Below are 13,510 nucleotides of genomic sequence, written 5' to 3'. Positions count from 1 at the left end.
ATCTCCACAATTCTGTACTGTCCTAGTCTCATTTAACGTTCTGTAATTTTCAGACAGGCTTTGTTGTTCTCTGGTTCTTGGCATGACAATGTTACATGCACTGTGCCCCAGATGCTACTAAAGTGGCTTCTTCTGCTCAGCTATACATTTATCTCTGAACATTTTCTTGGAATATAGTTATTTCTTTGGGTCCAAATTCATATGTGTGTGTATGTGTCAGTATGTGTGGACTGCACTTCACAGTATAGAGTCATACAGGAGGATAATATGTATGAGTGCAACTGGTTATACTGAGCAAAAAAGTGCTTATTGGAAATACACTAATATAAAATTACTATATTAGCAAGTACCAGTACAGGCATAGTCAGAGTATCATGGGAGTATTTTGGAACATTTAAAGGCAGTGCAGCTGATACAATGAAATGTTCTGTATAACTTTGTGATATTCCTGCATTTCTGAAGGCAGCAGGATTTGTAGGCAGAAGTGAGATCACACCCTATAAAATAAGTTAAATAACAAAAATAAATAAGACTGTTTTTTTAAAAAGGAGTATTTTTCAATGATGTGCTAGCCCATTGTTTAATCAGGTAATAATAAAAGATTTTGGTGAAATAAATGGAGGAATAAAAGATAACTCTAGTAAATACCCTCATTTTTCAGACTCTATAAAATCTTCATAATTCAAAATTATTCAGTGTATTAGATTCAGTGTAATTTTAAGTTTCATACACTATGTGTTATTTTACTCCAACATTTTGCATTTATTTTCCCCCCAAAGTTGAAATTTTCCATATGGTTAACTATTTTGATGTCTTCATTATCCATTTTCAAGTTATGTAAATCTTTTGTGAAATATGATCTATGTCAAATTTGATGCTTTCTGATTTTACATTTACACCTGTAAATTACTGCCTTGAGTCCCTGTACTGGGAGGAAGGTGGGGTATAGATAAACATAATAAACATAAAAACATAATAATAACAATTCCCGTGAGCCAGATTAAAAAACAATTAAATCATTTTTGAGACCTCTGGAGGACCCCACAAGATTTTGTCATATAGTGTCATTGGTTTGCATCTGCTATGGCAACATTATTATTATTATTATTATTATTATTATTATTATTATTATTATTATTATTATCCTTTATTTATAAAGCGCTGTAAATTTACACAGCGCTGTACATACAATCTTTTTAATTGGACAGTTCCCTGCCAGATGTACTCTCCACCAGAAAAAAGAATGGCTGTGGTGAGGGGCTGGTAGGGAAAGACATAGTGTACCTCCGTCTATCTGTGGAACTGTTATGCTACACTCTGCAGTATAGGATCTCAGCCACGATCAGTTAACAAAACAAAGTGGAACACTAAGTAAATTGAAACCTTCAACAACTTTATTCAGCTCCCAATTACATATGTACAAGTTTTTTTTTGATGGACAAGAAGACATGAGGTAAAAAAAATATATATGAGGTATTAATATGTGTACAAAATTAAAAATGCAACGGCCTTACAGACATAACAACGACAACACAACATTTAATGAAAATATGGTAGTATTCTTCTGAAATATGTGATTAATACTTATTTTAAAACAAAACATAGAATTTCATGGATACATGGTTGCTAGAAAGAACAAGCACATTTGACTTTTTTGGATATAGGGAGTGAAATTAAAATGTAGCAAGAATCTGATGTAAAGGAAGATGGAACAAGCGTAAGATCCAAAATCAAGGGCTGGCTAAATGCAGCAGCAACAAGATGACAAATCACCTCCCTCTTTCAGTCCCTACATGCCTCCAAAATCAGGCCTGGTTGGAAAGCTGGAAAGCAGTTTACAGCCAAATTTCAGGAAGTGCAGAGAAATGGAGTGGGAAGAGAATGGTGAGAAATTCCAAAGGCCCCACCAATGGAATACTGGATTTATTCCGATGTCTCTCCAAACTCAAGTTCTTCATTCTTTGCTGGGCACCAAAGCAAATCACACTGCTAAACCCTAAACCCTCAAATTATGACTCTTCCAACTTAATGTCTGAACATGCTCCATCATTTTCCTTTCATGACTTGACTCAATATAGTAAGAATCTCTCTGTGTCTGTCTGTCTGTCTGTCTCTCTCTCTCTCACACACACCCTCTTGTGCAGCACACTTAGAAATGCACACATGCATATGGGCACATGTATGAGAAATGCAGGATCTTAGTGGTAGTGGTGGTGGTATTATAAAATTCCCTTCCAGTGGACTTGCCCATCCCTAGATGGTTATTAAATAACATTTCATTTAGTCAGCTTTTAAGGTATGATCTTTTATTTATAGGAAATATATCCTATATGACCAGTTAATGTCATTTAATTGATCCTGTTTTATTGCATATAATGGCATTACTCTTAACGTTTATTCAGTTAGGATGAAAAAAAACGACACTTCCCAGATTTAATAATGGAGGTTCCAAGAGTCCTTAGAAATATTTGGTGAAAAGTAAAACATCTCTTGGCTTAACTCTGGATAGTGCAGAGTTGCTTATGGTTTTGTTTGATAGTCAATGACACAGGGAAAATAAACCCTCTGTTTCTAACAGTTCACATTAGCAATTAAGAGGTAAGGCATGGCTGTCAGCTCTAACATCAACTAATCTCCTTCCCTCCTCCCATTTTGCAAGTAGGCAAGTTTATGAAAGTGAGGAAGATGGAAAATGACAGATGACTGGGGTGTTGCCAAGTCATTATGAGCTGAGACAAATTGAAAGAGGGTGAGAAGTAACATTGGCTTGACTTGAGCTTGCCCTTGGGATTTCTGATATGACAGAGTTTAGTCTGACTCTCCCACCTTATTTTCAAAATGTTTCTCCAGTTCAATTTATTCTACAGGTACAAAGAACTGGGTGATCAGCTGTGATATTGTTAGTGTCATATAATGGCATTTTTGGGTTGACTTAGGTGTATTTAATCTAGAAAAATATAATCAATGCATTAGATCCAATAGATCCATGGCCAAAATCAATTTGACAGGCCCCACTAGTGTATAGCCCCTGCTAGTTTGCATTTGATGCAATGGAGCTACACCAGTTGGGTCTAGCAGTTGGCCTGTTGACAACAGAATTTGTCATGAATAACTCAAACTGCAGTAAATTCAGTGGGGCTGTCCGATATGTGACAAGTCTGGATCCAACCCATTGTGTATGATAAGGATGATAGGACTGGTGCCATGTCTCTGGATTATAATAAGAGCTTGGACAAATTACTTTTTTGGAACTGACCATACTATCTGAAATTTTGGAAGTTTGAGTCCAATTTTATTAAAAAGTCCTTTGCAGGATCTGGTCTGGATTATGTATTTAATCACACTAATACCTGAGATAACTATTTAGATGCACCTTTAGTTGTAACTAAACTTATTTCCATATAGTCTTGTGAAAGGTATTGACACAGAGCAATGGTGGCATATTGTTGGAGTGCAACTCCCAATAGCAATAGTGTTCCTCACAAGCCAATGGTGAGGACTGCCAGAAACCATTGCTCAATACCTGGATGGCAGCATCATTTCCATCCAACATAGAGTTACAGATGACTAGTAAAAACCTCATGATAGAAATACAGATAAATCTGAGCAGTATAAATATAAGACATTTCCTTGAATAGCATTAACTGGATACATTTTCTTCACCTGAAATATATTCATAATATATTTCAGATATTGCACAATATGGTTATTGCTATATTGCTGACATGACATTGGTCTTCAGACATTTACAGTATAATTTAGTATAGCTTATCATATGACCTTGAAGATCATTTATGAATTTAGACTTTTGACACTTTAGAAATAGTCAGGTATTTTATGGTCAGATATTTTATAGCTAGTACTGTACCTTGCTAGATTTGGATAGACTCATTTGTCTCTTTGTGCAGTCATACTGCAGCATTGGTATAAATGTACCATATGTTATAGGTACAGAAGAGGGGAAAATACACTCCTGTACTATGTACTTTTGGTCTATGTTGTTTCCAAACATTTTAATGTATCCAAACATTGAAGAGGGACCACTGCATTGTGATTTAAGCCAATTCATAAGGACAAAAACAGAAAACGTGGGCCTGTTTTCAACCTGGCATTGCAGATGTGGAGAACCCCACGTTCAACGTGAGTAGGGTGTAACAAGACCAAGATTTGTAAAGTCGAAAGCTTTCATGCCTGGTATCCATAGTTTTTTGTGGGTTTTTCGGGCTATGTGGCCATGTTCTAGCAGAGTTTCTTTCTGACATTTTGCCAGCATCTGTGGCTGGCATCTTCAGAGAATGAAGATTCTCTGAAGATGCCAGCCACAGATGCTGGCGAAACGTCAGAAAGAAACTCTGCTAGAACATGGCCACATAGCCCGAAAAACCCACAAAAAACTAAAGACCAAGATTCTCTACACTGGCTGGGAAAATTAAGCTAGTTCTGCTGCAGTTACTGGATCACAATGATGGGCAAATGACAGTGGATGGTATGGGTTACTTTGGCATAACAAGTGCACCCACTTGTGGAATGATGTTTACATCAACATAAAGCCACAACAGATTCCAGCTTAAGCCACACCGCTGAACGATATGATCATGGTGAACTGGTCAAATGTCCAATTAATTTAGAGTAAGTGTGATTGAGACAGGTGAAAAGAACAGACTAAAATTACAGCAGATCAAATCTAGGGCTTTGTTTGTGCCAGGATCTTTCAGACAGTGGGCATCTATTGTTGAAAGCACAGCTTCAGAATATAAAAACTAAGACCAGATGAAAGTGACCATGAACAGGCCAAAGTGCATTTCCTTCCCCACTAAATAGTAAGTGTTTCTAGTTATTTGGCAAAAGCAACCGGCAAATGATATTTCGAATTAGATTTGACCACCTGAATCTCCCCCTAAAAATTAAGTACTGGAGATGAATGGCAAGTTGCACAGACCAGAGGTCATGGCACCAGAGCTTTCCCAAAAATATTGCCTAAAGTTTGGGCAAGTATAGAGATTATCCAGAAATGGCAAAGATAACATATAACCAAATGGGTCATGGCAACCACAAGCCAGGATCCTGTTGGTAACATATGCTAACATAACCTCCTGTTACAGCAGCACACAACATTTATGAGTTGTTCCAGAAAGAGGTATCCAGTACTTTCAGAGAGAATCACTTGCTGAAAGATGAGACAGCAATAGCTGATCTCTTTTCAAGCTGTGTGGCTGCTTCCAGATAGTACCTGGGATTCCCTGCCCCTAGGCCACGGACTGGCCCCCAAAGCCTTCAAACTGGAGTCTCACAACTGGTGGCAGGAAAAAAAAAACAACTAATGGAGGTAACCTGGTATATATTTCCACCTCGGTACTTAAACAGGGTCTTGCAAATAGACTCCCATGAAACTGATGAAGCTCCCATGAAGCTTTTCTACAGAGCGACCTGAAATGTAATAATGCCAGAAGAGCATGCATAATTTCTATAAGTGCAGCTCTTCCTATTACTGCATCTCCATGCTGGTAAAGCTCCACCTGCTGAATCCCTGCTTGAAACCCTGCTGTTAAGAGACCTTAACAGAAAAGGAGGGGGAAAGTCTGTTGCATGTGCTGAAGTCTTTTGCATAACAGTGGATCCTATCTAATGAACCAAAGCCTAATCCAGCGGTGGCCTACTGTGGAAGCCAGATGAGCCACATTAACCTCCCAGGAGACCTTGGACAGCTATACCACCACCTCACCCATTTGCAAAAAAATCAATAGTTTCACTTACAAAGGCCTCTAAGAAGTGGTTTTTTTTTGCCAAATCTTTGGGCTCCCTGGACCATTTTAGGCCTAAGCAAGGCCTTTTTTCACAGCAGTAAATGACCAGAAATCACTTTCTGTTTTAGAAAAAAACTCAACTGGGCTTAAAATGGCCGAGGGTGCCAAAAAGAATGAAAATCTCCCCCATATGCCCTAGAGGGCATTTTGGGGCAAAAACATTGCTTTTTTCATAGGATGTGGTGGGGTGTGTGGCTCAGTTTCAAAGCAGATGTACTGTGTGTGTGTGTGTGTGTGTGTGTGTGTAGGGTTGCCATAATGGAGGACCTCGAAACCGGGACAAATGTAGGACAAGGTTTGAAAATGTAGGACATTTTTTTTTTTTATTTCCTGGCTAGGAAATTAAAAAAAAAAGTCCTAGATTTTTAAACCTTGTCCTCCTCCTCCTCCTCTCGGCCTGAGAGGGAGCCTAGGCTGTCTCCCAGGCCGAGAAGGGCGGGGGGAAGCCTGGCATCGCGGAGATCTCCACGGTGCCAGGCTTCCTCCTCCTCCTCCCAGCCTGAGAGGGAGCCTAGACTGTCTCCCAGGCCGAGAAGGGCGAGGGGAAGCCTGGCATCGCGGAGATCTCCGCGGTGCCAGGCTTCCTCCTCCTCCTCTCGGCCTGAGAGGGAGCCTAGGCTGTCTCCCAGGCCGAGAAGGGCGGGGGGAAGCCTGGCATCGCGGCGATCTCCGCGGTGCCAGGCTTCCTCCTCCTCCTCTCGGCCTGAGAGGGAGCCTAGGCCGGCTCCCAGGCCGAGAAGGGCGGGGGGAAGCCTGGCATCGCGGAGATCTCCGCGGTGCCAGGCTTCCTCCTCCTCCTCCCGGCCTGAGAGGGAGCCTAGGCTGTCTCCCAGGCCGAGAAGGGCGGGGGGAAGCCTGGCATCGCGGCGATCTCCGCGGTGCCAGGCTTCCTCCTCCTCCTCTCGGCCTGAGAGGGAGCCTAGGCTGTCTCCCAGGCCGAGAAGGGCGGGGGGAAGCCTGACATCGCGGAGATCTCCGCGGTGCCAGGCTTCCTCCTCCTCCTCCCGCCCTGGGAGGGCTCCTAGGCCGGCTCCCAGGCCGAGAAGGGCGGGGGGAAGCCTGACATCGCGGCGATCTCCGCGGTGCCAGGCTTCCTCCTCCTCCTCTCGGCCTGGGAGGGAGCCTAGGCCGGCTCCCAGGCCGGGAAAGAGGTGGAGGCTGCTCCTCATCGCGGCGATTGCCGCGGTGGGAAGCGGCCTGCTCCTCCTCCCAGCCTGGGAAGAAGCCTCGGCCGGCTCCCAGGCCGGGAAGGAGGCGGGGGCCGCCCCTCATCGCGGCGATCGCCGCGGTGGGAAGCGGCCTCCTCCTCCTCCCTGGCCTCGTGGAGGCCTTGAGGACCCCGCGGTCGGAGCTCCGACCGCGGAGCTGCCTCCAAGGCCTCGCTGGGGCCTGGGAGGGAGCGTCTCCGCGGCTGGAGCTCCAACCGCGGAGAGCCTTCCCAGGCCTCAGCAAGGCCTTGGAGCCGCCGCGGGGCCTGAGGTGGCCGCGGTGGGCGGGGCCGTCCCGGTTTGGGCCCCAAACCGGGCCGGGACCGGGACAGCACCGCCCAAACCGGGATTGTCCCGCCCCCCGGCGGGATATGGCAACCCTATGTGTGTGTGTATTTCCCTCCTAAATGTTTTGACTCCTAGTGGGACTTAGGGGGTCATATGTATCCCATGGGCCATACTTTGCTTGCTTCAGTCTAATGCCCTACAAGTCCTACAAAGTTCATCATGGCATCCCCAGTTATGTCTATACAGGATTACAGCCTGAACAAACTAAGAATACAACAAAACACAGAAACCTAGCTTGCAACTGTAAGGGAGTGACAGTATACTTCAAGCTAAGGAATAATAACAGTGCACTTTTGTTCTAAGCTAATTATATGCTCACATGCAAGTTACACTCTCTCAGCATCATGGGAAGGCAATGGCAAACCTCCTCTGAACAAATCTTGCAACAAACAAACAAACATGATAGGTTCACCTTAGGGTTACCATAAGTCAGAAGGCACACAACAACAACAACATATATATGTATAATTAAAAACCCTGTTTTCCATAAATTACTTCAAAATGCATGATTGATTTTACAGTATATTCCTCAATATGAAAATAGATGTTATCTGAATATGTTCTTGAGGCTACTGCTCCAAGGTAACTAGGAGCCTATCTCATTCTTATTCAAGAGAAACAAAATAACAAGCTGAAAAGAGAATCCCCCCCCAATACTGTTATTGAAAAGTTCAATATCACTGACATGAGGAAGAATTGTCCAAGTCAAATATTCAGAATCAGGGGTTAGGGCCATGATAGAACAGGTTACAGAAACCTACAACATGGCTACCAGTACATCTTTGTAGGATTTTCTCCTTCCTATTGGATTTTTTTCAGCTTATGACAACATTATAAAAATCTTATTCTATATAAAAATAGTGTTTACAACCTTATTAAAGTGGCAAGCCTATACATGTGTTGATGGTAGCAAGAGCCACTGAATTTGAAAGGGTGTATTGCTCTGTAAACATGGATTGGATTGTGCTGTAAGAGATTGTCTCTGTTTTGTGGCTATCCTGTGGGTCACAGTCACACAGCAACATATACTATATAGATTGTGTGCATATAGGCAGCATTTCTAAGTGAAATGCTTCCGGACTGTGAATCTCAGGACTATGATTAACAATAGTGAAGATAACTAAAGTGACTCATTGTTGGGAGCAATGTTTTATTAGCAATTGTTAAGCAAAGTTTTCTGTAGACTTTTAATTAATAATATTTATTATAATGCTGGCACTACTATTGAAATAAGGTGGATGTGAGTAACTTCAGCAGTGCACTAGGGACATTCATTTTTGCCACACATCAGGGGCCATTCTCACTGCAAGTTTGTGGCAGTCAATGAGGTTCTTGCCACTGGCACAATTCTTACTGAAATCTAATAACAGAATCATAGAGTTGGAAAAGACCACAGGGGCCATCCAGTCCAACCCCTGCCATGCAGCTATCTGGTGTCAATTGTAGTGGTTCTCCATGGTGCAGGAGGGTGCCTGGGCTCTTTCCTGTACCATTGAGCCCTGTGGAGTGGCAGGGCAGTATGTCTTTCCCTTCTGGAAAGGAAGATTGAAATGACCTTTGATGTGTGTGGTTCTGTCAAATTTCGCCAGGGTGGTTCTCCCAACTGTAGCAGGGAATGGGAATGACACGAGACACAGATATGGTCATATGGAGTATGAACCATGTTTTTCCACCTCCAGTATATTATAAACTAAAGCTTGAGCTCTGAAAAAGTGAATAATGATTGAATCTTATTAAAATCAACCTAGACATGTCAAATGATGGACTTATTGTCCTAAATTTGCATGGGCTTGCCCTAAAAAGCTTAGTTACCTCTATGTGCATTTGGTGCCCCATCTCATTCTACATAATGGGGAGCATGATGGAATCCTCGTCCCCTAAACATAGGCTGACAGCCTACATTAAGTGGGCATAAAACGCCACTGATGCAGTTCTACCCTACTCTGATAGTTGTCAAGCTCCAGGAGGGTGGCTGCTGTCACTCCCCACTGGTAGGAAGAGGAAATACAACTTAGATAATGGAGCAGCTAGTAGCACCTGGGGGGGAGGGGATGAACATGTGCTCATATATGGAGTACACCCCATTTTCCTTTCCTTCAAAGACCAGATCAGCTGCATCTTCAACATCTGAATGATCACTGCTGGGGCTTGACAGATCCAGGAGAGGGGTTTTGGATGAAATGTCCCACCAAAAAAGAGACATATGCATGGCTAAGCCACACTTTGGCATGTGTATGCGGCTGACAGGATGCCACCCATACTGTACCAAACCTCCTTATTCAGTTGATAATGCAGTGGAAAATCTATTTCCCTTACATGTCTGTGGTGATGGTGCAGCAGAGAGGGCAGTAGTTCCCTCTTTCATGAAGTACTACTACAGTATCGGCTCAGGTGCCATGTCTTCCAAAACTCCATTCCCTGAAGCCTCTAGCACATAAAGAGGCTACTCAACAGATTCAGCTATGGGTGATTTCCTCTAACTCAGAATCTAAGGACTGTATAGGATCTCAGCTGTCAACCTCACAGTGTTTGGCTTAGAATAAGCCTATGGATAATATGGGGACTATTTTGGAATGAATGGTTTGCATATTCATCTTAGCATTCCAAACATAAGCAATGCTTACCAGGCATGGTAAACAACATCTGTGTAAAATCTCATTTTGTGTTGGTGCAGACATTCCACAGTTGGTTCGTCAGTTTCTAAGTAGAACTTGTAAAAACTACTTGTTGGAACCTCACTTCCCAAAACCGTTCAGGCAGCATGGGAAACTGGGAGCTGTACTTCAATAATGTAACCTTTTCAAGCTCTGATTGTAAGCACTTGTTAGCTTGGCAGGTTCTAGTATTAGTCTAAGAAATACTCTGAATGTCGCAAACAGAAAGCCATTTCTTGATCACAATTTGGCAAAAGATATATTTTTTACAGTGCTTTAGACTTACTACAGGCCAAAGCAAAGAATTATGTACCAGATTTGAGTGCCTCAGGATAACATTGTGTTTTTGGCCTAACTAATATTCTGTACTCCCTCGTCTTAACAAACCCTCCTTATCTCGCTATGCCCATCTCTATGCCTCTCCTTAAAAATTGGGCTAACATAGGAACAGCTTAAGTATTCCACTTGTTGCTAGTCATCACACAGATGATGTCATAATTCTTACAATAACAGCAAATGTTCTAACAAAATCTGAGAGAGACTCAGATCTAACAGTGTGAAAATAAATTCCAAACAGATGTAGATAATTTCTTTTAGAAAGCACCAGCTTATATATAAAACTTAATAATAATAATAATAATAATAATAATAATATACATATCTATAATTAGATATTATACATAGTAGAGTATATACAATATTTACATTTCTACATTTCATATGTACAGTTTAAAATAAGCTTCCCAGAAGCCTTTAAATATTAGAATTAGGCAATACCAATAATGGCAGTAGTCTATTTTTAGAGCCTAAAGAAACTGCTCTCCAGTAAAGGAAATCAACATGGAGATAAGTGACATTTCCAAGAAATGGCAGAGCCTTTCAAATATGCCATGTTAGCTATTGCACAAATGGAGGTTAAAAATCCAGTGGCTCCAGTGCATGCATAGAACTCCACACATGAAGGGTCTTCATCACTCAGATTTTTGTTTCTGGTCCCTCAGCAATCAGGGGTTGAAATGAATTTCTGATATTGGTAACTTCAGCTGCACACAGATGTCCAAAGCCTTTATTGTACCATTCCAATGAATGACCTCTGAAGGGAAAACAAAGAGGAAAAGTTATTGTAAAACAACAACAACAAAACAACCTTCACCTACCAAACGTCATCCCAATGGGAAGTTAAAAATGCTACAAAACAGAAAGTTATGCATGCCATTGGGCTGGTGGAAGCAGATTTTCACATCCCATTTTCTCTTCATAGAATCATAGAGTTGGAAGAGACCGCAAGGGCCATTCAGTCCAACCCCCTGCCATGCAGGAACTCTCAATCAAAGCATACCCGACAGATGGCCATCCAGGCTCTGTTTAAAGACCTCCAAGGAAGGAGACTCTACTACACTGCAAGGAAGTGTGGAAGTGTGGCAGCCTGTTTCCCTATTCTACACAAAGAGTTAAGGAGCCCTCATGAACAATGTAGTCTATGGAGTAGGGAGACAGCATTATTGTTTACTAACCATGAAATAAACGAGATCAAATACAATATTTGGATTAAATAAGGACCATTTTATTGACCTAGAACGTATTTAAATGTTTGAGGCCTGGGGCTGAGCAAATGAAGGGAGGAGCAATCTGGTGCTGGTTTAACTGAGGCCTAAATGTCAGCATATGACACATACCTAGATGCCCTTGGGCAAAACACCAGGCCCCAAGAACAATCCAAAGAGCTTGGTTGCCATCTCAGATGTTATTTGCATGATTCCCTCCTAAGCCCTGCAACTTTATAAGAGAAAGACCCCACAAGGGCAGACTCTTTCACAAGCTTCCTGGTTCTGTGGAGATAGTTCTGGAACCCAACCCTCCACCACAATGGAGTGTCATCTTCTCCCCCCACTATCTGCCACAGACAAGGGGTAAGCATCTGCTTAATCCCGTTACTCCACTAGACTAGCCAAAATGGTGCTCACCCCCTTTTGCAAATCCCCGAGGAAGACTGAATTAACTTTGTTGCTAATTCTGACAAATGAATACTGTCTGCTATGTAGAACTTGGGTCCTTCGAAAAAGTATGTCATGATGCAGGAGAAAGTGACCTAGCTCCCTACACAAAATATTCTGGATTTCCCCATTCACCCATCTGTGGGTAAAATCCAGCTGTCTAGGATCCACCTTACCCTGCCAAACCTGGTGGGGCAGAATTGTTGATCAGTTCTGTTGATCAAATATTGGACACCCCCATTATGACCTGGAAATTATGCAATGCTTGGCAAATGAGTGCCTTGCCTTTAAGCAGATCCAAGTCATTTCCACCAAGGTGGACTACTAGCACATCAGGTCATGTATGCTCCCCAATCAACAAGGGTATCAAATCACCCCATCTCAGCACTGCCCAGACTGAGCTACTCCCTGAAATGACTACTATGGGCCTTGAAGAGCCTTCTCCCTTTCCCTGTATTTGTGACTGCACTTGGTCCCATGGGCCAAGTGCAAGGTTCCCTGGCCTCCTATTTTGGGAGCCAATAATAAGCTCCTTCTCATGCAACAGTGGTCACTGCATGCCTTGGGGACCAAAACAGCTGAAAACAGAAAACCTGAATGAAAAACTTTCCATGAGCAGACAGCTGTTGCATCAATAAAAAACAGATTCTGACCAAAATAAAGCAGTTCTGTATCCTTCTTCCTGCTCCAGCAGCTGTTATGCACTGGCAAGGATGGCTGATGCTGCCAATTGATAGGGAGGGGAAGGAGTTAATTCTGATGTAGAAGCAGTTGGTCTCAGCTCAATGGGGGAAGAGATGAAGGTGCACTCCATATGTGAATGTACCTTCATTTCTTCCCTCACTGAACTGTAAGTGTACCATTCTTTTCCTTTTCCTTGGAGCCCAGATCAGTCACTTCTTCATTTCTTCACCATCTGAATTGCCTCCTTCTCCTCTCCAGTGTCCACAACCAGCTGCTCCCAGCTTGACAGTTACTGCTGGGGAGATTTTGGACTGGGTTACAAAGGAACAGAGAATAACTTCTGGCACCCAGAGACATACATCTGTGTAAGCTGCACTTAAGTGTGGGTCTTCTTGGTTCAATCCAGAATGCAAATCTTATGGACTACAATGTGCATATTCCTCCAGCATTCTTGAGTGCATTGGCAGGGGAATTCTGGGAGTTTTAGACAGAAAAGTAATTTTTCAGACTCTACAGAAACACATCTTTTGTAACATGTAAGTTTTTCTTTCACACTTTGGAAGGTTACCTCTCTCATTAATTTTCTCATCTCTAAAATGTCAACAATAACAGAATTTCCAAGACGGTGAACTAAACCAACAAATCTGCAGCACTCAAGCAGTTTCTAGCTTATGCCTAGTTACAAATGCATACAGGAAATCTTAGTTCAGTTGAATTTCATATGCGCAGCTGGGTGCTGGACTGAAGCTCCAAGCAGCTATATGAAAAGGCTATATATAAGAATAATAATACTTGTCAGCTTTACTACACTGAAGGGA

General features: G+C 42.4%; 1 protein-coding gene across 2 annotated transcripts in view; it reads right to left on the bottom strand.

Moving 5' to 3' along the window:
• Positions 1-7,207: 7,207 nt before the first annotated feature.
• Positions 7,208-13,510, bottom strand: part of STARD13 (StAR related lipid transfer domain containing 13) — a 167,586-nt gene continuing 161,283 nt past the window's right edge. For both annotated transcript variants that reach the window (XM_089512512.1, XM_089512509.1), the window contains exon 14: positions 7,208-11,107. In XM_089512512.1, the coding sequence (XP_089368638.1) occupies positions 10,990-11,107 (118 nt within the window). In that variant the 3' untranslated portion in view covers positions 7,208-10,989. The remainder of the gene's footprint in view (positions 11,108-13,510) is intronic.

This window comes from Sceloporus occidentalis, unplaced genomic scaffold (genome assembly GCF_023333645.1).
Source record: "Sceloporus occidentalis isolate IW3139 unplaced genomic scaffold, rSceOcc1.0.p SCAF_2, whole genome shotgun sequence".
Lineage (NCBI taxonomy): Eukaryota > Metazoa > Chordata > Lepidosauria > Squamata > Phrynosomatidae > Sceloporus > Sceloporus occidentalis.
This window is presented reverse-complemented; position numbering and strand designations above follow the sequence as displayed.